This window comes from Salmo salar, chromosome ssa15, assembly GCF_905237065.1.
Source record: "Salmo salar chromosome ssa15, Ssal_v3.1, whole genome shotgun sequence".
NCBI classification, from domain to species: Eukaryota; Metazoa; Chordata; class Actinopteri; order Salmoniformes; family Salmonidae; genus Salmo; species Salmo salar.
Genome location: NC_059456.1, coordinates 42,076,164 through 42,097,440, shown reverse-complemented (window position 1 = coordinate 42,097,440; position 21,277 = coordinate 42,076,164). Strand labels below are relative to the sequence as shown.

At 42.4% G+C, this 21,277-nt stretch overlaps 1 protein-coding gene across 3 annotated transcripts in view; it reads left to right on the top strand.

Moving 5' to 3' along the window:
- LOC106571455 (protein cornichon homolog 3) overlaps window positions 1–21,277 on the top strand; it is a 56,622-nt gene that overhangs the window by 1,845 nt on the left and 33,500 nt on the right. For all 3 annotated transcript variants that reach the window (XM_014144587.2, XM_014144586.2, XM_045695747.1), the window contains exons 2-3: window positions 4,674–4,742; window positions 12,774–12,821. In XM_014144587.2, the coding sequence (XP_014000062.1) occupies window positions 4,674–4,742; window positions 12,774–12,821 (117 nt within the window). The remainder of the gene's footprint in view (window positions 1–4,673; window positions 4,743–12,773; window positions 12,822–21,277) is intronic.

Here is a 21,277-nt window from a genome sequence, read left to right as displayed (position 1 = left end):
ATCCAGACATCATCTGGGTAATTGTAATACATGATCCCATACACTCTGACAGTGAAATGTACCCATACAAGTACAGTAAATATCCGTCCCACTGGGCAAAAACTGGTTAAATCAACAACAAAAAATCCAAGTCATTTCAACCAAAAATATAAATCTGATGATGTTGAATCAACATAGAAAAGCTCATTGGATTTGCAAAAAGTAATCAGTAATCAACGTATTTTCTTCACCCAGCTTTTAACCTAAATCCAATGACTTGGTGACATTTGATATTGATTTCCCATTGAATTCACAGTTAGTTGACAACTCAACCAAATGTAAATCAAAACTAGACGTTGAACTGATGTCTGTGCCCAGTGGGACTTTATTCATTCTCTTTCATCTATACTTGTCCTGCCAAATATGGCATCCCTCTACTTGACAGGTTTATTACAGTTCTGCCTGTTTTTCAGTGGACCTGTCATGTGTACCATGACCTCCTCTTTACTCTCCTGACACGTTTGGAATATCAGGACATGTCTTGTCATTAATCACTGCCTGTTAACAGGCGGTCTCATCTCTCACAGGGCATGTACTGTACTGCACTAAGGCTGACTGAGGAGAACCCTATCAGACGCTACGTTGACTGATGGATAGGATTTGTTGAGCTTCCATGTCCAAGAAATCATCATTTCAGTCTCAGTGATGATGCTTCTTTACATGTCCAGGCCGCACAGCACTCCCCATTCTGGGCTTTGGGGGACTCTGAAATGTTGTATCTATAGCAGTGAAATAGATTTTTATAGTAGTGACAAAGACAAGCTGACGTTCAGTCGTCAAGTTCATTGACTAAGCTGAAGCCCTCGACTCTATCTAGCTTAACACATGTTCAAGGTTGATCAATAACAAGATAATCTCATTCGATACGCTTAAAAGTCACTCCGTCTGTGGAAGGAAAATCACACCTCACTGGTTAGCTATCGAGCTTCTGTCCAGATTGAATGATCAGTAATCAATCATGTAATCCCGGTTACACCATCACTCCTGGGACAGCTTGTAGCAGATTAGGGGGAATTTTAATTAACATACCCAATGAACTGTGTTCTCTTGCACTCCGCTCAGCTCCACACTCACCGACAGAAAATGCTTGAGTGATTTCCCTCCATGTAGCAAAGCCCCTAATGTATTATGAGTGTCATTATCACCATGTGAACGGCTCCTGTGGATCCAGTGACTTCTGGGAAAACCCCCGTGCCCATATGATGTGTAGAGAGAGTCCATTGGCTAAGAGGGCATATGTTAAGTTAACGTCATTCACTTTCATTGTGGCCATACAGTATATTGTTGTTTTAGTTTTTCTGACGCTTTTAGTGGATGCCGGTTAGATTACCATAAGCGTAGTAGGAAACTATGAAGGAGTCATATGTATGCATGGTTTCTGTCCTGCTGCTTTAATGTGTGCCTCATGCTGGTTCCTTAGGCAAGTACAGGACATTCACAGGTCTAATTATCCTTCCAACTGACTCCCATGCTCCTCCACTCAATGCTACTGTCCTCAGAGCATGGTATTATTTGGAAAGGACATCTTGCTTCAAATTTCAATCTATGTGCAGTATAAGAACATTTCTCTTCATCTTTGAGGCTGTGAGTAGCCTAAGTGGCTCTATAAGAGTCAGCTTGGGTTTAGTTCAGTAGGGCTGCGCTTATAAAGACAGCCCAATTTTGATATTTCTTTCACAAACTAGTCTTGACTAATCAGGTGAGCTCTGAAAAAGATCTGATGTGATTGGTCAAAAGACCAATTAGTGAAAAAAAGATCCGATTTGGGGCTGCCTGTGTAAACACAGCCTTTGTGGTTGGTTTTGCACGTAGTCCCACACATTCATTAATTCCTCATAGGTTGTTCATCCATCAATATGACATCAATTACATTAAGTTACATTGTTTCTCACTGTATGTTATATTGCCTTGTATAAATGAAATTGTATTTTCCTGGCAAGAGGAGATAGGGATTTTATTATTCTGAGCCAGGGGGAAAAAAACAAAAATATTACTTGCCATGCTGGTCTTTGGAGATATACTGTAGGCCTATACAGATGTGAGCATGTTTTTAAGGCCAGTCAACCATGAAGAAGCAGAAACGTCAAGTCCCAGATATGGAACCAATGCCATTAAAAAAAAAGTATTGATAGAAAGCTTCAGGAAATGTAATAAAATAAATAAAACACATAATATAAAGTCCATTCCCTTCATGTAGCTCTGCTGCCTGCAGCCACATCAAAAAGAGCAGCAATCCCCAAATGGGCAGTCTCCACTCACCAAGGAAACGTTTGTGAAGCTTCCAAGCGGTTGCACTGGGCACATCAGACATTTTCTTGGTATTCAGTTTAGTGAGTTGATTTGGGGCGTCATCCTGCAATGACTGTGACTGTGAGCAAACCAGACCTGTCAGTCCATGATTGCCTTTCCAGTCATAGAGAAGTACTGCACCCAATGATGTTAAAATTAACCCATTTCAGGCATTTTAAAATCCTTCTGAATAATTAACCATAGCTGGTCAATTATTAACATCAAACTTGAAGTCTTTTTCATCAGAATTTATGTTCTCCGCATCGCAGTTGTAGTGTTATTTTTATGTATATGAATGGCAGTGACGTAAGGTAGGGAATGTGTTCAAAGAGGGTCAGGGTCTGTCACAAAGAAAGATAACAGTTGAGTTGCAAGTCGACCACAGAGTCTGTGGACCAAGGGCGGCCAGCCATGCTCATGTATGGATGTACACAACTGTTCAAAAGTTTGGGGTCACTTAGATATTTCCTTGTTTTTGAAAGAAAAACACATTTTTTTGTCCATTTAAAATAACATCAAATTGATCAGAAATATAGTGTAGACATTGTTAATGTTGTAATTGACTATTGTAGCTGGAAACGACTGATTTTTAATGGAATATCTACATAGGCGTACAGAGGCCCATTATCAGCAACCATCACTCCTGTGTTCCAATGGCACGTTGTGTTAGCTAATCCAAGTTTATCATTTTAAAAGGCTAATTGATCATTAGAAAAGCCTTTTGCAATTATGTTAGCACAGTGTCTGTGTTATTTTGCCCATCTTAATCTTTTATTTTATTGACCAGTCTGAGATATGGCTTTTTCTCTGCCTAGAAGACCAGCATCCCGGAGTCACCTCTTCACTGTTGACGTTGAGACTGGTGTTTTGCAGGTACTATTTAATGAAGCTGCCAGTTGAGGACTTGTGATGCATCTATTTCTCAAACAAGACACTCTAATGTACTTGTCCTCTTGCTCATTTGTGCATCTGGGCCTCCCACTCTTTCTATTCTGGTTAGAGACAGTTTGCGCTGTTCTGTGAAGGCAGTAGTACACAGCGTTGTACGAGATCTTCAGTTTCTTGGCAATTTCTCGCATGGAATAGCCTTCATTTCTCAGAACAAGAATAGACTGATGAGTTTCAGAAGAAAGGTCTTTGTTTCTGGCCATTTTGAGCCTGTAATCGAACCCACAAATGCTGATGCTCCAGATACTCAACTAGTCTAAAGAAGGCCAGTTTTATTGCTTCTTTAATTAGCACAAACGTTTTCAGCTGTGCTAACATAATTGCAAAATGGTTTTCTAATGATCAATTAGCCTTTTCAAATGATAAACTTGGATTAGCTAACACAACGTGCTATTGGGACACAGGAGGGATGGTTGCTGATAATGGGCCTCTGTACGCCTATGTAGATATTCCATAAAAAATCAGCCGTTTCCAGCTACAATAGTCATTTACAACATTAACAATGTCTACACTTTATTTCTGATCAATTTGATGTTATTTTAAATGGACAAAAAAATTGCTTTTCTTTCAAAAACAAGGACATTTCGAAGTGACCCCACATTTTGACCCCACACTTTTGAACGGTAGTGTATGTTTACACCTGGTGAGCAGGAGGTGTCTCTGTGTCAGTTTAGGCAACATTGAATTCAAAGACTTCTATTGAAACCACCCAAAGGTGGCATGATGTCAACTGTGTGCATACAAGATGTCACCTCATATGATGAGGATGACAGGCATGAATATATAGCGTGTATTTGCTGAACATTCCATCTCCTCATCACACCCCACTGCCCCAGGTGTTTACAAACAGTCCATCCATGTTGTTTGCCATCGGCCCGTGAAGAATTTAGGGAGCATCAACACACAGTGGAGCCCGCCAGAATCACACCACAGGGAAATATGGCTGGCTGGCTGTCTGTGTTTGTGTGTGTGTGTGTAACACGGGAAAAAATCATAAAATACACACACACACACACACACACACACACACGACCCTAAGGACTTACATACATGCAAACACGTCCACTCTCTGCCTCTGCTGTGCCGCTGTATGACCACAGGGAATAGACATGCAATGTCAGCTGTCTCTGTAAGACGATACCCTCCTATGAAATTACTAGCACTGCTTCTAGTCCTATTCCTAATGCAGCTCTGTCTGTCTGATTGATCCTGTTTGTCATGCAGTGTTGTAATCGCTGTGCTAGCTCCCAGACAGCCTATAGAACCACTGACACAGCTCCAGCCACTGACACAGCCACTGTGAGTGATTAACACTGATGCAGGCAGAGAACTAAAACACATTGTTCTTTTTCCTCACTTTGTCACTCTCTCTTTCTCTCTCTCTCTCTCTTTCTCAGATAACAGCCTTTGATGAACTGCAGGCAGACTTTAAGGTCCCCATCGATCAGGGCAATCCACTCCATGCGGTACGTGTGTTTCTCTGCTGTGCTAGTACACATACATGTTACTCATGTACTACTGTCAAACATCCTCTCTCACTCCAGTAGTGTGTTTATTTTGGCGAATGGAAAGCGTGTGGAAAGTGTGGTGACTGTAGGATGTGCTCGTGGTGAATTAGTGTACGATGTGTCATGAGTGTGGTATCTGGAATATGCATGTGTAACCAGCATGTTTAGAGCATGTGAGTGTGTGTGCTGATTGTTTTGGGCAAATATGTGGTGCGTGTGTTAGTGTCTGCGTGCGTGTGTGTCTTCGTGTGTGTGTATCTGTGTGTGTGTGGGGGGAGGGGGCGGGGGGCCTTGGAAGAGGTGTGTAATCAGCACCAGGGGCCGCGGCCAGGTGTGGTGCCACCCTGCTCCTCCAGAAGATCTCCCTCAGTCATCTGCAGCTCTGCATTAATACTACAGGGACCAGATGGCTGCATGCTGTTCAATTCCTCCTCCTCTGGACTGGGACTGAGTGGCTGACAGGCACCTCACATCACAGGTTTAAAGGCCACAACACCCTGGCTGTGTCTGAAATATCGTGCACTACTTTTGACCTGGGCCCACATACCATGTAGTGCCATTTCAGGTGCAAGCTCTGTATAAATTATACCCCCTTCATCAGAGAAGAGATGGGACCCTGAGGTTGCTAAAGGACAGGTTCCGCTCCATGAATCCCCTCTGGGGTTTCTGGCTTATTATTCCCTCTGGCTCCTTAATAGAGGAGAATGACTTGAGCAGTTTAGGTATGATGTCCCGGGGACAACACAGTTTAGAGGTGACTTTGACTGTACTGCCGCAGCACTTGAATGTTGACAGCTGTGTGTCCTTTGGGATAACTAGAGAGAAAAGGTGGATGGAGAGACAGCATATTCGAGGAACAGGATTGCTGAGCAGTTTCAAATGCAAATGTAGGAATTACTTTTTTCAAAGTCATTGTCGCTTTGAAAATTATCTCAAAGTACAGCGACACTTGTTTTTTGTAGCATTTGCTTTACATGTAATTATGAACAGCACCTGGATACTAAACTTGATGCTAATACTTGTGATCTCAGAGAGAGAGAGAAAGAAAGAGCCTGAGTGTTCAGTCTTTGCCACTTAAAGAAATTGTGTCGTTATCACTGTGCAGATTTTTTTTCAAAGCCATTTTAGCTGTCGCACTAGCTGTTCGGTCAAAACAGATTCCCAAATGAAAATTTGTCAGGCTATGCAGAAGTTGCCTCCCACCGAGGCACACGTTGCTAGGCAACCCCTTGGACTTGCCCAGGCAGGGTCTGGCTCAAGCCAGTTTAAAAGACTTGCTAGCAAACATTTGTGCTATGGAACTAAATAAGTACTGCACTCTGACCACAAAGCACATTTGCTAGATTAGTTCATCGTGTTTTTATTCAAGCAATGAAAGTGAACTTCAAAACGTGGTATAGTTTTATTGGGATTTGCAGCTGTTGTTGGTAAGAAGTGAAACTGCTAGCTTCTGATATGACTTACTCAACCTTTAAATACTTTGAAATAAAAATGTATTTAGTAAAATCCATTGCACTACTTCATAGTCTCTCACTCCATATGGCCTCCATGCTCTTTCCTTCCACTGTGACATGGATACCACCTTCCCTTTTTCTCTCCCTCCATCTCTCTTCTTCCCACCATTTCTCCCTCCCTCTCCTCCCTCCCTCTCTCCACCTCAACCACCTCATGAGTCCTGATTGGAGATTGATGGCCCTGGGCACCACCCTGCTCCCCTTCCACCCTTGCCACCTCTGCCACCAGCAGTGTCATTCCCATAGGGAGCACAGGGGCATGTGCCCACTCAGATTTGTTTTTAAAGATAATTGTTTCTCTTTAAAACTACTAGTCGTCTAGCAATTTTATAAAGTTGGCTTTAGCTAGCCCAGATACTGTAGGTTCCCAATCTCCCAACCTCATAACTAGCCACCAAGAAGCCATTTCAGGCTATCAATCAAGTTAGAGTAGCTATCATAGCTGGCATGCCTGCTGCCAAGGTTGGTAGAGTTTAGAAAAGCAAGCAATAACTAAATGAACTGAATAAGACTCCCATTCCTCTCAATCTTTTACCCAGATTTTAGCAGAGATGCAGAGAAGAATATATAGTTTATTTAATAAAGAACCACCAGTCAGGAGGATACAGACAGCTCAAGAGGTATGCTTAGATACATTTATTTTTTACATAGAATTAAGCATAATGATTATGGCTCTAGATTGCAGGAACAAGCTGCTTCAGGTGTTTGAAAAATGCACAATTCTCCACCACCAGCCATCCTCACATACTTTGTGCCCTCTCAGATTTTTGGGGTGCATGACGCCCCTGTCTGCTACATCAGCCTCACACCCAGGCAGCAGGCTAATTAGTGGCTGACTGTCATCTGCCCCTCCCCCAGGGGGCTCTCTGGGAGTCAGGGCTCACCCTAGACCTAGAGCAACCATAGTAGGGATCCACAGACACACACACACACACACACACACACACACACACACACACACACACACACACACACACACACACATAGAATCAAACCTCACACACAAACATACACACACAGCTGTGAGTCTCTGGTTCTGGGGTTTCAGGCACATATATAAAGACAGGGCCTATTATCACAGGGAGGAGTGCCAACACAGAGAACAGTGGGCTGAAAAAAACTAGGTTTATTCCTAGAGAGTTTGTGTTCGAGAAGGGGGTGGACGTGTGTGTGTCTGTGTGTGTGTGTGCGAGCCCTTGTGTGTAGTGTATAAGTCCTCTGGGTCTATGGGGACGTACACTCAGGCCCAGATGTATTTCAGCACTGCCAATGTTGTTTACTTTGAGGAGGCCAGTGCCTATCTGCCTATCTCTTCTGAGACTCTCAGATGACACACCACTGCAGAGCCTGATGAGAATACGTTATGCTTTAATACTTTATTCCCCACAGCGCTCAGGGCCCTTCTTGTGATGGGGCCCTGCTTTGTGATGCTGATGGCATCTGTTGCTTCTCCGACTCTGAACTAACGTTCTATCAGCCAGGGATTAGCCTGAAGCAAATAATATCATCTAAGTCTTGCATTAAAAATCAGACTGATAAAACAGTGAATAAATGAATGCAAGGAAAGGGAAGCAGTTGCCATAGTTGCATTATCATGCAGAGAGAGGAGTATTACTTGTGTTATGATTTTATTTCCCTAGACTGATCATGGAATTGCGTACTACCCATGTGCTCATATAGGTTACATTTTAGTCAGATCTCTAGTAAATTAGTACTATAAGTTATATGTCAGTGTGACTCCAAAGGGTGAATGGAGGATTGGCATAACACTGGGTCCTGTCTAAAAACGTTGTTGTTGTCGTTACAAGAAAATGTTGAAACCGTTACAGTAGGCCCGTGTAATCGGCCAGATATCAAACCTGGGATGACGGCTCACTGGGTAAACTCTAGGTATTAGCTCTGGGAGTCGACACAAGTCCTGAGATCTCAGGCAAGGTAAGTCATAATATAACGCCAGCTTAGAGAACCACCTGCACTATACTGACAGTACATCAGCCTCCACTACTGTATCGTCACATTTCTCCTCTCATTATGAATATTATTGACGTCAAACGGGAGAACCAAGGACACGGGTAGTTCCTAATGTTGTAAGATTCTGGTTAGTGTTTACAGAACAACTGGTTCTGAGAGATTAGGATCCGGACTTGCAATAGTAACAGTAAGCAGCTTTAACAAAATGGATGACTGCAATGTAGCCGTTATTATGAGTACATGTTCCAAATCTTTTGTCACATGCATCGAATTCAACAGGCGTAAACTTTACCATAAAATGCTTACTTACAGGCTCTTTCCCAACAATACAGTTACAAAGTAAGAAAAATGTGCAATAAAAAGAAGGAATTAGTAACACATTAAAATAACAATAACAAGACTATATACAAGGAGTACCGGAACCGAATCAATGTGCAGGGGTACGAGGTAGTTGAGGTAATTATGTACATGTAGGTAGGGGTAACTGTGACTAGGCAATCGGGACAGATAATAAACAGAGTATTCAACAGCGTACGTGAAGAGTGTGAAAGTGTGTCTGTGTGTGCATGTGTGTGTGTGTGTGGGTTTGGCGTCTATGCATGTACAGTGAGGGAAAAAAGTATTTGATCCCCTGCTGATTTTGTACGTTTGCCCACTGACAAAGAAATGATCAGTCTATAATTTTAATGGTAGGTTTATTTGAACAGTGAGAGACAGAATAACAACAACAAAAAATCCAGAAAAACGCATGTCAAAAATGTTATAAATTGATTTGCATTTTAATGAGGGAAATAAGTATTTGACCCCCTCTCAATCAGAAAGATTTCTGGCTCCCAGGTGTCTTTTATACAGGTAACGAGCTGAGATTAGGAGCACACTCTTAAAGGGAGTGCTCCTAATCTCAGTTTGTTACCTGTATAAAAGACACCTGTCCACAGAAGCAATCAATCAATCAGATTCCAAACTCTCCACCATGGCCAAGACCAAAGAGCTCTCCAAGGATGTCAGGGACACGATTGTAGACCTACACAAGGCTGGAATGGGCTACAAGACCATCGCCAAGCAGCTTGGTGAGAAGGTGACAACAGTTGGTGCGATTATTCGCAAATGGAAGAAACACAAAAGAACTCAATCTCCCTCGGCCTGGGGCTCCATGCAAGATCTCACCTCATGGAGTTGCAATGATCATGAGAACGGTGAGGAATCAGCCCAGAACTACACGGGAGGATCTTGTCAATGATCTCAAGGCAGCTGGGACCATAGTCACCAAGAAAACAATTGGTAACACACTACGCCGTGAAGGACTGAAATCCTGCAGCGCCCGCAAGGTCCCCCTGCTCAAGAAAGCACATATACATGCCCGTCTGAAGTTTGCCAAAGAACATCTGAATGATTCAGAGGACAACTGGGTGAAAGTGTTGTGGTCAGATGAGACCAAAATGGAGCTCTTTGGCATCAACTCAACTCGCCGTGTTTGAAGGAGAAGGAATGTGCTAAGGGGACAGGACAACTTCACTGCATCAAAGGGACGATGGACAGGGTCATGTACCGTCAAATCTTGGGTGAGAACCTCCTTCCCTCAGCCAGAGCATTGAAAATGGGTCGTGGATGGGTATTCCAGCATGACAATGACCCAAAACACACGGCCAAGGCAACAAAGGAGTGGCTCAAGAAGAAGCACATTAAGGTCCTGGAGTGGCCTAGCCAGTCTCCAGACCTTAATCCCATAGAAAATCTGTGGAGGGAGCTTAATGACTTGGAGAAGATCTGCAAAGAGGAGTTGGACAAAATCCCTCCTGAGATGTGTGCAAACCTGGTGGCCAACTACAAGAAACGTCTGACCTCTGTGATTGCCAACAAGGGTTTTGCCACCAAGTACTAAGTCATGTTTTGCAGAGGGGTCAAATACTTATTTCCCTCACTAAAATGCAAATCAATTTATAAAATTCTTGACATGCGTTTTTATTATTATTATTTTTTTTTATTCTGCCCACCATGTTCAAATAACCCTACCATTAAAATTATAGACTGATCATTTCTTTGTCAGTGGGCAAACATACAAAATCAGCAGGGGATCAAATACTTTTTTCCCTCACTGTATGTGTGATTTGTGTGTGTGTGTGTGTGTGTGTGTGAGCGTGAGCGTATGTAGTCTATGTGTGTGTTGGAATGTCAGTGTACAGTGCCTTCAGAAAGTATTCACACCCCTTGACTTTTCCCACATTTTGTTGTGTTAAAGCCATCATTTAAAATGTATTATATTGAGACATTATATTGGCATTGAATGTTCCTGAGTGGCCTAGTTACAGTTTTGACTTAAATCGGCTTGGAAATCTATAGCAAGACTTGAAAATGTCTGTTTAGCAATGATCAGCAACCAACTTGACAGAGCTTGAGGAAATGTTTGTCTATTCATGTTTTGTATTGTGTCATGTTTTGTGTGGACCTCCAGGAAGAGTAGCTGCAGCTTTGGCTGTAGCTAATGGGGATCCTAATAAAATATTAAATGCTCATCTCCAGAAAGTGAACCAGTAATTAGCCTTTTTTCATTCACTCCTCCGACAGAGCACTGTGTGTACTGTGTACTCTAGACAGTGAAGGTACACACTCCAGAGAAGGATTTCTCACCTGTCAAACACTCCTCATCTTCTCTCAACAGTTCCTTGACCTCTCTAGCTCTCCTCTCTATTCTCACCCTGAGCCTCAGTTTACTTTTGTGTGTCTTATTTACAGTACCCCAGCACACTTGCTTGTCAAGCAAATTCTCGCTGAGTAACATTTCAAAGCGAGCCCTGTCTAATTGCTTGCTAATGAGAAGTGTTGATACGTCGGCAGTTATCTGGCGTCTCCATGGCTACCACTGGAATATATTAGCATGGCCTCGTTCATACTCCTCAAGATGGGAGAGGAGAGGAAAACATGTGTAGAGGCAAATTCAGGTTCGCCCAAATGAGGTGCTGCAGTCCCAAAATAGGGCTAATTTACGGTAACTTCTCATAGATGTTGTGGTTTCTTATGCTGAACTACTGCAGTGGGTCGTGAGAGGACATGGGGAGGAGGAAGCAATGCAAAATGTGCTTGGAGAACATCAAAGTATTCTGCAGATTTGACTTCACGTATGTATATGAGACTACCCGCAGCTCAATTTGACGTTTCCTCAACCCCAACCTCTTTCCTACCTCTACTCTTAATAATATAATAGCACATTTCTCTCAGTGGAATGGGACTTCCTTAAAGTGAAACTTTAAAGTGCATTTAAAACATCTCAATACACTTGGCACTTTTAAAATAGAAAAACAGTACAGTAAAAGGAGGCAATTGAAGACATTTTCCGCCGTCTTTACCCAGAACAATTCCAAGCGGACTGACGTGTAGATTATGTGTCGTATCAGATTTTGAGATGAGAGATAAAAAACGGCTGATGCTCAAATGGAGATTAGCCACCAGACTGCACATTTTCCCCACAGAGCCTGTAGAACCGTTCCAACGGTCTTAGTTCCAACGTACACTAGACTGGCTTTCTACAGTAGTGTTACCTCCGATTACATTATTTAGAGGCGTACAGGCGACTCCATGATGAATTATACATCCCATCAGAGGAAGTTCTTCTGTAGTGTTTTTTTTTTCTCCAAAATACTAATCAAATATGTATGTTTAGTCTTGATTAATGCAGCCCCCCCCTGTTTCAGGGGCCTTTTCACCAGTACTCTGCAGAGGAAGATAAGCCTGTTTGGGTGTCATTCATATATCATTTATCCTCAAGATAGCACATCATCCCAAGTATGACAATTTAGCACATCAACCAAGTCAATTTGGTCTGATAGAGACACATGTACAGACTGGGACTGTCAGGGTGAGGTATCCATCCAAAACAGGCATAGAAACAAGCACTGCCCAAAATAGGGAACGTTTCTATGTAATCGCCATATGCCATGCTGCTCACATGCGCCATTCAAGAAATGGTGTCGCCTGGCATTGGTTTTTCTAAATATGGCCCTTGATGTCCTCGCCAGTTTCTGGTTGCACTGTAGTTCTGCAGAGAGAGGAGCGCTGGGCCAAGAAGTGGGGGGTAGACAAGTGCTTTAGGCAGTGCTGGGTTGACTCCACAAAGCCCCAGCACCACACACAGACAGACACAGGCAGAGGAAGATGCAGAGTCTGCTTATAGCTAAGCAGAGGTGGGAAGGAAGGAACCAGCATCATCCATGTCTCACTGTGGGCCTACACAGTGCAAATCCAGCTTCACAGGCCAGCAGCATCATGCTACCCAAAACACTCCTGTGTACCTAACACACTCCTGAAACATTCCTGATTCTCCCCAGCTTGTAACAAGTATGCTACAGGCCTTAGTGACTAGACAGTTGGACTTACTACACTATCTAGTCACTAAGGTCTGTAAAATACCCATATTTTTGGACTGCTGAACCTCATCAGAACAACTGTTGTGTTTCCATATGTATATTTAATGCAGGTGATGTAACTGTTTCCTGTTTGGCTCCAACAGAGAGAACGACTCCGGAACATTGAGAGGATTTGCTGCCTGCTGAGAAAGGTAAATAGCCACTGAACACTGTCCTATTTAAAACATTTCCTTTATTACTTCATGTGCATGTGTCATTTAGCCTACATTTTAAAGCCAGCAAATGATCACGGTCTTCTATATCTAGACTGGTGGCCCGCTAGTTTGTGAGAGTTAAAATAGTAGAATACACAAGGAGCAATTTGTAAATGTGGTTGTGCATCAGCAGTTTTTTCCTCTTATGTCAGTCACTGACAGTCACTCAATTAGCCCATGTCAGTTAACATTAGTCTAGCTAGCTATTTAAACCTGTAGTTATCATGGCTGAATTACCGACCAGGGGGCCCCCCATTGATTTTGTAGTCACTCTAACTCAGATATCATATAAAAAAACATGTCTCTCCACCCCATGGCAAAATGTGTAGAATTGCAGGAAATTAGCTGTACAACTGCAACATTTTCTCTCCGCCCCATGGCAAAATTAGTAGAATGAATTGCATTTGTTGTACATTGCAACATCTTTTCTCTGCCCATGCCAAAATGTGTAAAATTGCCGCAAATAAGCTTTAAAACTGCAATATTTGATCTATGCCCCATGACAAAAGAGGGGGGCCGCTAAAATGTTTTGCTAGCAAGGTATATTTAATATTAGTATTTTATTAGGATCCGCCAAGGCAGCAGCTACTCTTAATGGGGTGCAAACAGGAAACAAAACACAACAAATAGAATACATAATATACATATACAATGCATAATGAAATGCAAAATACAATGCATAATACAATACATAATACAGTGCAAAATACAATACATAATACAATATATAATACAATGAAATATACAATACATGATACAATGCATAATACAATGCAAAATACAATACATAATATATGAAAATCAGATTTTATTGCTAGCTTGAGTTACCTGGGGTGGCTCGGAGTTCCATGTAGTCATGGCTCTATTTACTACTGTGCATTTCCCAGCCTCTGTTCTGGAACTGGGGACTGCGAAGAGACCTCTGGTTGCATGTCTTGTGTGGTACCGATGAGTGTCTGAACTGTGTTCCAACTGCTTGAACAGACAGTTCGGTACCTTCGACACATCAACACCTCGCACAAAGACCAATATTGATGCAGTCAATCTCTCCTCAACTTTGAGCCAGGAGAGATTGACATGAATGCCATTGACATTCAGCCCTCCATATATATATGGTTGCAATATGTGCTACCCTGTTTTGGACCAACTGCAACTATGCCTATGTCCTTATTTGCACATGACCACACAACTGGGCAGTAGTCCAGGTGCGACAAAACTAGGGCCTCTAGGACCTGTCTGGTTGATGTCAAGAAAGAAGAACAACGCCTTATCTTGGACTGACCTCTTCCCATGTTAGCAACCATTAAGTCTAAATGTTTATACCATCACAGCTTGCTATCTAGGGTTACATCTAGCAGTTCAGTCTCCTCAACTTGCTTAAACGCCACATTATTCAATAATAGATCTGAAGTTTAGGGTTGAGCGAGTGATTTGTCCCAAAAACGATGCTTTTAGTTTTTACAATATTTAGCACCAGCCTATTGCTAGTTAGCCATTCTAAAACTGACTGGAGCTCTATGTTAAGGGTGCCAGTTATTTATTTTACTGTCGTAGCCGACGTGTATACTGTTGACTCGTCCGCATACATAGACACACAGGCTTTATTCAAGGTCAGTGGAAGGTCATTGGTAAAAACAGAAAACAATAATGGCCCAAGCCGACTGCCCTGATTTTGGAATGAGATGTTCGACAAGCAGGTGTCCACATACTTTTGGATGAGGTAATTTCGTCAAACTTGTGAGGCTCTCCACGCTCATTAGTTTCTCATTCAACATAATTTGCTGCTGCTTCACTCAGTCTCAATCCCACTTGAAAAGCCTCCCTTCCTAGCTGTTTTACATTCCCTAAGACCAAATATTGGCCAAATATTCCCAGATTTTCATAAAACGGCCACATGTGGTCTCTCGTTTCTGCATCACCAAATTTTGCGGTAGGCAACAATTAGTTGGCTAGTTGCGCCGAGTGCTGTGTAGTCCGGGTGTAGTGCTGCACTTCTCACAATGGTGCTCGTTCAGTAAATTTACATCAAAGCTCAATCAGTGTCTTGGAAGATCACATAATGATTCATTAGTATTCTGCATAACATAACCAAGTATAATAGCATAGTATAATGTTGCTGTTACATCAAAAACACCACCTCATTTCATGAGATTTTAGGATGGTTAGCTGATTAGTCCCAAAAAAATCTCACACCACCAAAACTCAAAACAGTGCACCACTAGGTTGAATGTGCTCCGATTGAAACAAAACACAGGAAGGCTCTGTAGTTTAACACCAACTGCTCTAATTTGCTCGCAAAACACTTCAAGAAGATCTAAATACATATTCCCATGAAACTGATTGAGATCAAATGATTGGCAGGCAGACGCAGTTTGGACATTTTCACTGGTAAAACGTGAAGAATTATCATTCATAATTTACAGTGATGATGCCATGGCCTATTTTCAAATGGTGTTTGAGGGTATTAAAAATATATTTTTATTTTGAGACAATATGTGTGGGCATAGGCAGATGTTGCAATTGGAAGATGCATTTTATGCATATTCTATAATGATATTCAATAGTGTACTTCTGTCGGTACATACTTTGAGAAATGATGACATCATTTACATTTTGATTGCTCTCCGGCACTTAAAAAATGTGCACTGCACCATGAGCGAGAGTTGTGTGTGTGTGTGTGTGTGTGTGTGTGTGTGTGTGTACACTGTCCCGCGAATGTCCAGCAAAATGTCCAGCAAAATCCTCCTGTTGTCCCAGGAGGATTTTAAATGTGGTCACCCCAGTTCTATTAGATAGGTAACTTTCAATCCATGATAAGGAAGAGGATGTAAATCCATAACAACATGTTTTTTCAGCAATAGGTTATAATCAGTGATATCAAAAGCTGCACCGAAGTCTAACAAAACAGCTCTTTATTATTACCAATGTCTTTCAGCCAATCATCAGTCATTTGTGTCAGTGCTGAGCGTGTTGCGTGTTCTTCCCTATAAGTATGTTGAAAGTCCATTGTCAATTTGTTTTCTGTAAAATTAAATGATATTTGGTCAAACACTGTTTTTTCCAAAAGTTTGCTAAGCGCAGGTAACAGGCTGATTGGTCGCCTGTTTATACCATTAAAGGATGCTTTGCTATTCTTGGGCAGCGGAATGACCTTTGTCTCCCTCCTGGCCTGAGGGCACACACCATCTTCTAGGATTAAATTGAAGCTGTGGCAAACAGGAGTCGCAGTGTATTCTGCTTCCAACCTCAGCAATTTACCACCCAGACTGTCGGTATCAGGTGGCTTGTCCTTATTAAAAAAAATCAACACTTTCACACCATTTTTGCCAAACTCAAAAATACAGCGCTTGTTTTTCATTATTTGGTTCGATATTAGAATTTTTTTATTTTACCGTTATTTTACCAGGTAAGTTGACTGAGAACACATTCTCATTTACAGCAACAACCTGGGGAATAGTTTCAGGGAAGAGGAGGGGAATGGATGAGCCAATTGTAAGCTGGGGATGATTAGATGGCTGTGATGGTATGAGGGCCAGATTGGGAATTTAGCCAGGACACCGGGGTTAACACCCCTACTCTTATGATACGTGCAATGGGATCTTTAATGACCTCAGAGAGTCAGGACACCCGTTTAACGTCCCATCCGAAAGACGGCATGCATGAATACGAAGGCTCAGCATTTGTTGTTTGCATGTAATGCTTAAGTTTGCAAATCTTATCAACAAAAAAGTTATTAAAGTGGTTGGCAATACCAAAGGGTTTTGTTAAGAACAAGCCATCTGCCTCAATGAAGAGGGAGCTGAGTTCGCTTTTTTGCCTAGAATTTCTTTTAAGGTACTCCAGAGCTTTTTACTATCATTCATTATATAATTTATCTTTGTTCCATAGTATAGTTTCTTCTTCTTTTTGTTTAGTTTAGTTACGTGATTTTGTTTGCCAATCTGCTGTGTTGTCAGACTTATTTGCGATTCCCTTTGCCTCATCCTTCTCAGGCATACAGTTTTTCAATTCATCATCTATCCATGGGGATTTGGCAGTTCTAACAGTCAGTTTCTTGATGGGCGCATGCCTATCAGTAAACAGAAGAAGCAATTTCATAAGTGCTGCAAGTGCTGCTGTTCCTCATTACATACATCAGACCAACAAATCTTTTTCACATCTTTGACATCGGAATCATTGCAAAACCTCTTGTATATTCGCTTATACACAATTGAGTTTTTTCTAGATATGGCTATTATATTATGATCACTACATCCGATGTAGTGGGGGGGGCTCTGACTGCAAAATTTCACTTAGGGCTAGGGCTCTGACTGCATATGTGGGTATAGATGTGTGTACGCAGACCCACGAGCCACTATGGCCCCTCATGAGATATATATATATATATATCCCAGCCCCTGTCCCCACAGGAGGTCTTTTGCCTTTTGGTAGGCCGTCATTGTAAATAAGAATTTGTTCTTAACTGACTTGCCTAGTTAAATAAAGGTTAAATAAATAAATGATGAGTTCAGATTTTTTGTGGCCCCCACCCCCATCAAAGTTGCCCATCCCTGATCAAGACTTTGCACAGGGGTGAGTACAGTACTTCAGTCACTGTATCTCAAAACATTAACACTCTCATTGGGTCAGTACTGCAACAGTCCCCAGGAGTGACAGATGAGCCTAAGGCAGTGTTGACAACACAGATAAAGAACAAAAACGGCCTCCATTCCAGCAGCCCCAGTATGAAGGAAGTTTGAGGTAGTTTCGAATGCTAGCTGTTCCGGTAGACTTCCAGTCATTGCGCTAACGCTAGTTAGCATTGGCTCGCAAAACTACCTCTAACTTCCTTCATACTGGGGCTGCTGGAATGGAGGCCGTTTTTGTTCTTTATCTGTGTTGTCAACACTGCCTTAGGCTCATCTGTCACTCCTGGGGACTGTTGCAGTACTGACCCAATGAGAGTGTTGAGCTGCACCATCAACACCACATCAGAAGTTAATGTCCTACCCTGCCTGGAGTCATAAAGCTTATTCATTAGATTTCATCGTTCCTAGAGGATCTTCAGCACTACATGGACTACGTGTATGTTACTGTAGAAATGGTTATTGTTTGTTCCTCGTCTGTTACAAATGCATTCTCTCAGCATTTGCGGATATGAGTCACCCCACACAATATTACATAGAAATTGATCTTGGATAGATTGTGGGGTTTGTCTTATGGCAGCAGGTGCTGTGCTTTGCAAGCCAGTCACTGGCTGGTGGTTTTATTTCTCCCGTTCGCTTTGGGAGTGTAAAACAGCGGTGTTGTCACAGCAACAGAACCAACCATAGAGTGCTGCTCATCTATCTTTCTTTATTTTTTGGTCTCATTCTCCCTCCCCATTCCCCACACACCTCTGTGAGTACAGAAGCAGAAGCACAGAGGCGGTTAGGCCAGCGTGTTCATTTGCAAGGCGGTGGAGCCTGCAACCCTGCTCGATTCCTGCTCCTAAAATACATAGGAGTTCCATTTTCTCCCTCCCCTATCATTTGACAGGAGATGAAATGGCGGTACAGTAGATGAGAGAAAGATAGAGAGGGGGAAAGATAGGAAGAGATGGAGAGAGAAAGAGATGAGGGAGGGCTGCTGATTCCGAGCCAATCAGAGCATTTCTGTATACTGTTGAGTCATGGAGGATTCCACTCCCCCCCACATGGTGCCTGGCTGGACCCACGCCATGCCACCATGTCTGGCTTTACAGACAACCTCCAGTCATTCAGGCTGTACTACCACAGACTGAACAGACAGCCTCCAGTCATTCAGGCTGTACTACCACGCATCGTTTTTAGCTCAGCAAACTAGACTTCTCACAACACTTCAACATGTTGTTTGGCAATGGATGGGGAGTGTCATCCTGACCTACTGTATTACACTCAGGCACAGTTTAGCTCATCAAGCTATACACTGAGTATACAAAACATTAGGAACACCTGCTCTTTCCATGACATAGACGGACCAGGTGAATCCAGGTGCACGCTATGATCCCGTATTGATGTCACCTGTTAAAGTGAATCACTGTAGATGAGGGGGAGGAGACATGGCTTGAGACTTGTGTGCCATTCAGAGGGTGAATAGGCAAGACAAAATATTTGTGCCTTTGAACAGGGTATGGTAGTAGGTGTCAGGCGCACCTGTTTGTGTCAATAACTACAACACAGTGTTTTTCACGCTCAACAGTTTCCCATGGTATCAAAAATGGTCCACCGCTCAAAGGACATCCAACCAACTTGACACAACTGTGGGAAGCATTGGAGTCAACATGGGCTAGCATCCCTGTGGAAAGCTTTCGACACCTTGTGGAGTCCATTCCCTGACAAATTGAGACTGTTCTGAGGGAAAAAGGGGTGCAACTCAATATTAGGAAGGTGTTCTTAATGTTTTGAACAAAGTCAAAGCATGCATCCTCTTTCTGTGTGTACTATTAAGGGAGCACAGTGTTTTATTGACCTTTATTTAACTAGGCAAGTCAGTTAAGAACTACATCTTATTTTCAATGACGGCCTAGGAACAGTGGGTTAACTGCCTTGTTCAGGGGCAGAACAACAGATTTTTACCTTGTCAGCTCAGGGGATTTGATCTCGCAACCTTCCAGTTACTAGTCCAACACTCTAACCACTAGGCTACCTGCCGCGACATAGTAATGATGATGAAATATGAATGTAAATTATGACACAACCAAGGAATAGAGGATTACCATGGATTATTAACATTAGAGAGTCTTAGTAGATGCGTGTGTGGATCTGTCTTCACAGGATATTGAAAATAAATTTTTACCTGATATTCTTAGATCTCTCATACTTGACTGTACTATCCTCTTGTCTTTCTAACAGCTCATCCCAGTTCCCAGCCCCACATTATTACACTACAGAAGGAGATTAAAAAAGAAGTCAATAAAAAAAAAAATCTTCCTCAAATCCTGCATGTGGCTTTGCATCATCCTGACAGAAAAAACAACAAATCCTTGTGAGCTCAGCAGTGATAAGGAATAGGACTGAGTGTTTCCTCAGCACCCTCCCTCGCCCGGGTGCGTGAAATTGCCAACTTCTCTCTCCAGAATATTTTGAATTTATGCAAAAGAACTGGAGCTCTGATCCCAGGCAGTGAGAGAGAGGAAAATAACACCCAACTGGTGATTGACAGCCACCGCTAAGCAAATGGAATTAATATTAATCATGCCAGTGCAGTGTGTTTGGCATTGGAAATGGAACTGGGATATGAGTAGTGGGGAACATAGTGTTATTTGACTGTTGTTTGTGTTGTATGCTTGCAATGAAGGGATTGTACATTATAACAGTAGAATTCCATTCATCTAATAATTAATTTAAAGACTCATGTTGTACGTTTAATCTCGGATCAATTCATTCATGTTTGCATTTGTTATTTCTCCAAGTCATCCATTGATTTGGGTAACTCATGCTGGAGTTGCTCCTGTAGCCTCCAGTATTTTGATTGGAGCGCTGCTTTAGTGCTACTCTACTCCTCTGCTTTGATGCTTGGGCTGTCGAATAATAAAACGTCCCCAACAGGAAGACTTGGATACCTGCCTTGACCTCCCCAGCGCTTAACACATCCATCTGCATCTACTTTTCATCCCTTGTTCATTCCTCCTTTCCTCCCTAATGGAGAAGGGTTAATGTCCCGGTTGCAGAAAACCTCCTGGATGAAGAAGCCTTGGTTTTTTTTTCTTCTCCAATGTGAGTGTCAAGGTGAATCTCCCTCACATCCAATCAGTGCTCAGCGAGTGGTTGAGTACAGAACAATCCCCGGTGGTTTCCGTAGCGCCTCATGTTTATTCTTCAAACGAGGAGCTACTTTTGATGTTTCAGTACAGAGGTTTCCGTCCACTCCGTCACACCGTCTCACGCCGCATTCATCTCTCCAAAAAGCATTTGCATAGGATTGTCAGTTTGCAGAGAAGCGGGGAGGGAGGTAGGTCGGGTTGGGCTTGACAGATAAGATGAGTGCTTCATGTGGAGAAAGTAGAGGTTACCAGGGTATAGACACAAGCGACTGGTGATGTAGTCAGATGATGTAGCTACAGTGTCTGATGTAGGCCATGGATAACTTGGTGGTTTGAGGAAGCTCCTGTAAGGACTGTTGATGTGAACCAGGAAGTACGACATGGCAAGGTACACTGCACTGAAGATCTGGGGCTATACTATACTGTGGTTATGGGTTTGCTTGTCGTTATGTTGATGTGTGGGTTATTTCAAGTGTATGATGTCCGAACTGTTGCTGCTTTGATGTTATGGTTGGATAGTGAGATACACTTTCACTCTCACGGTAACGCATATACATTATGATATTTGCCCGATTGAGTTACTATATAAAAAAATTAAAAAAATACATACTTTCTTTTCACTGCTCTGATA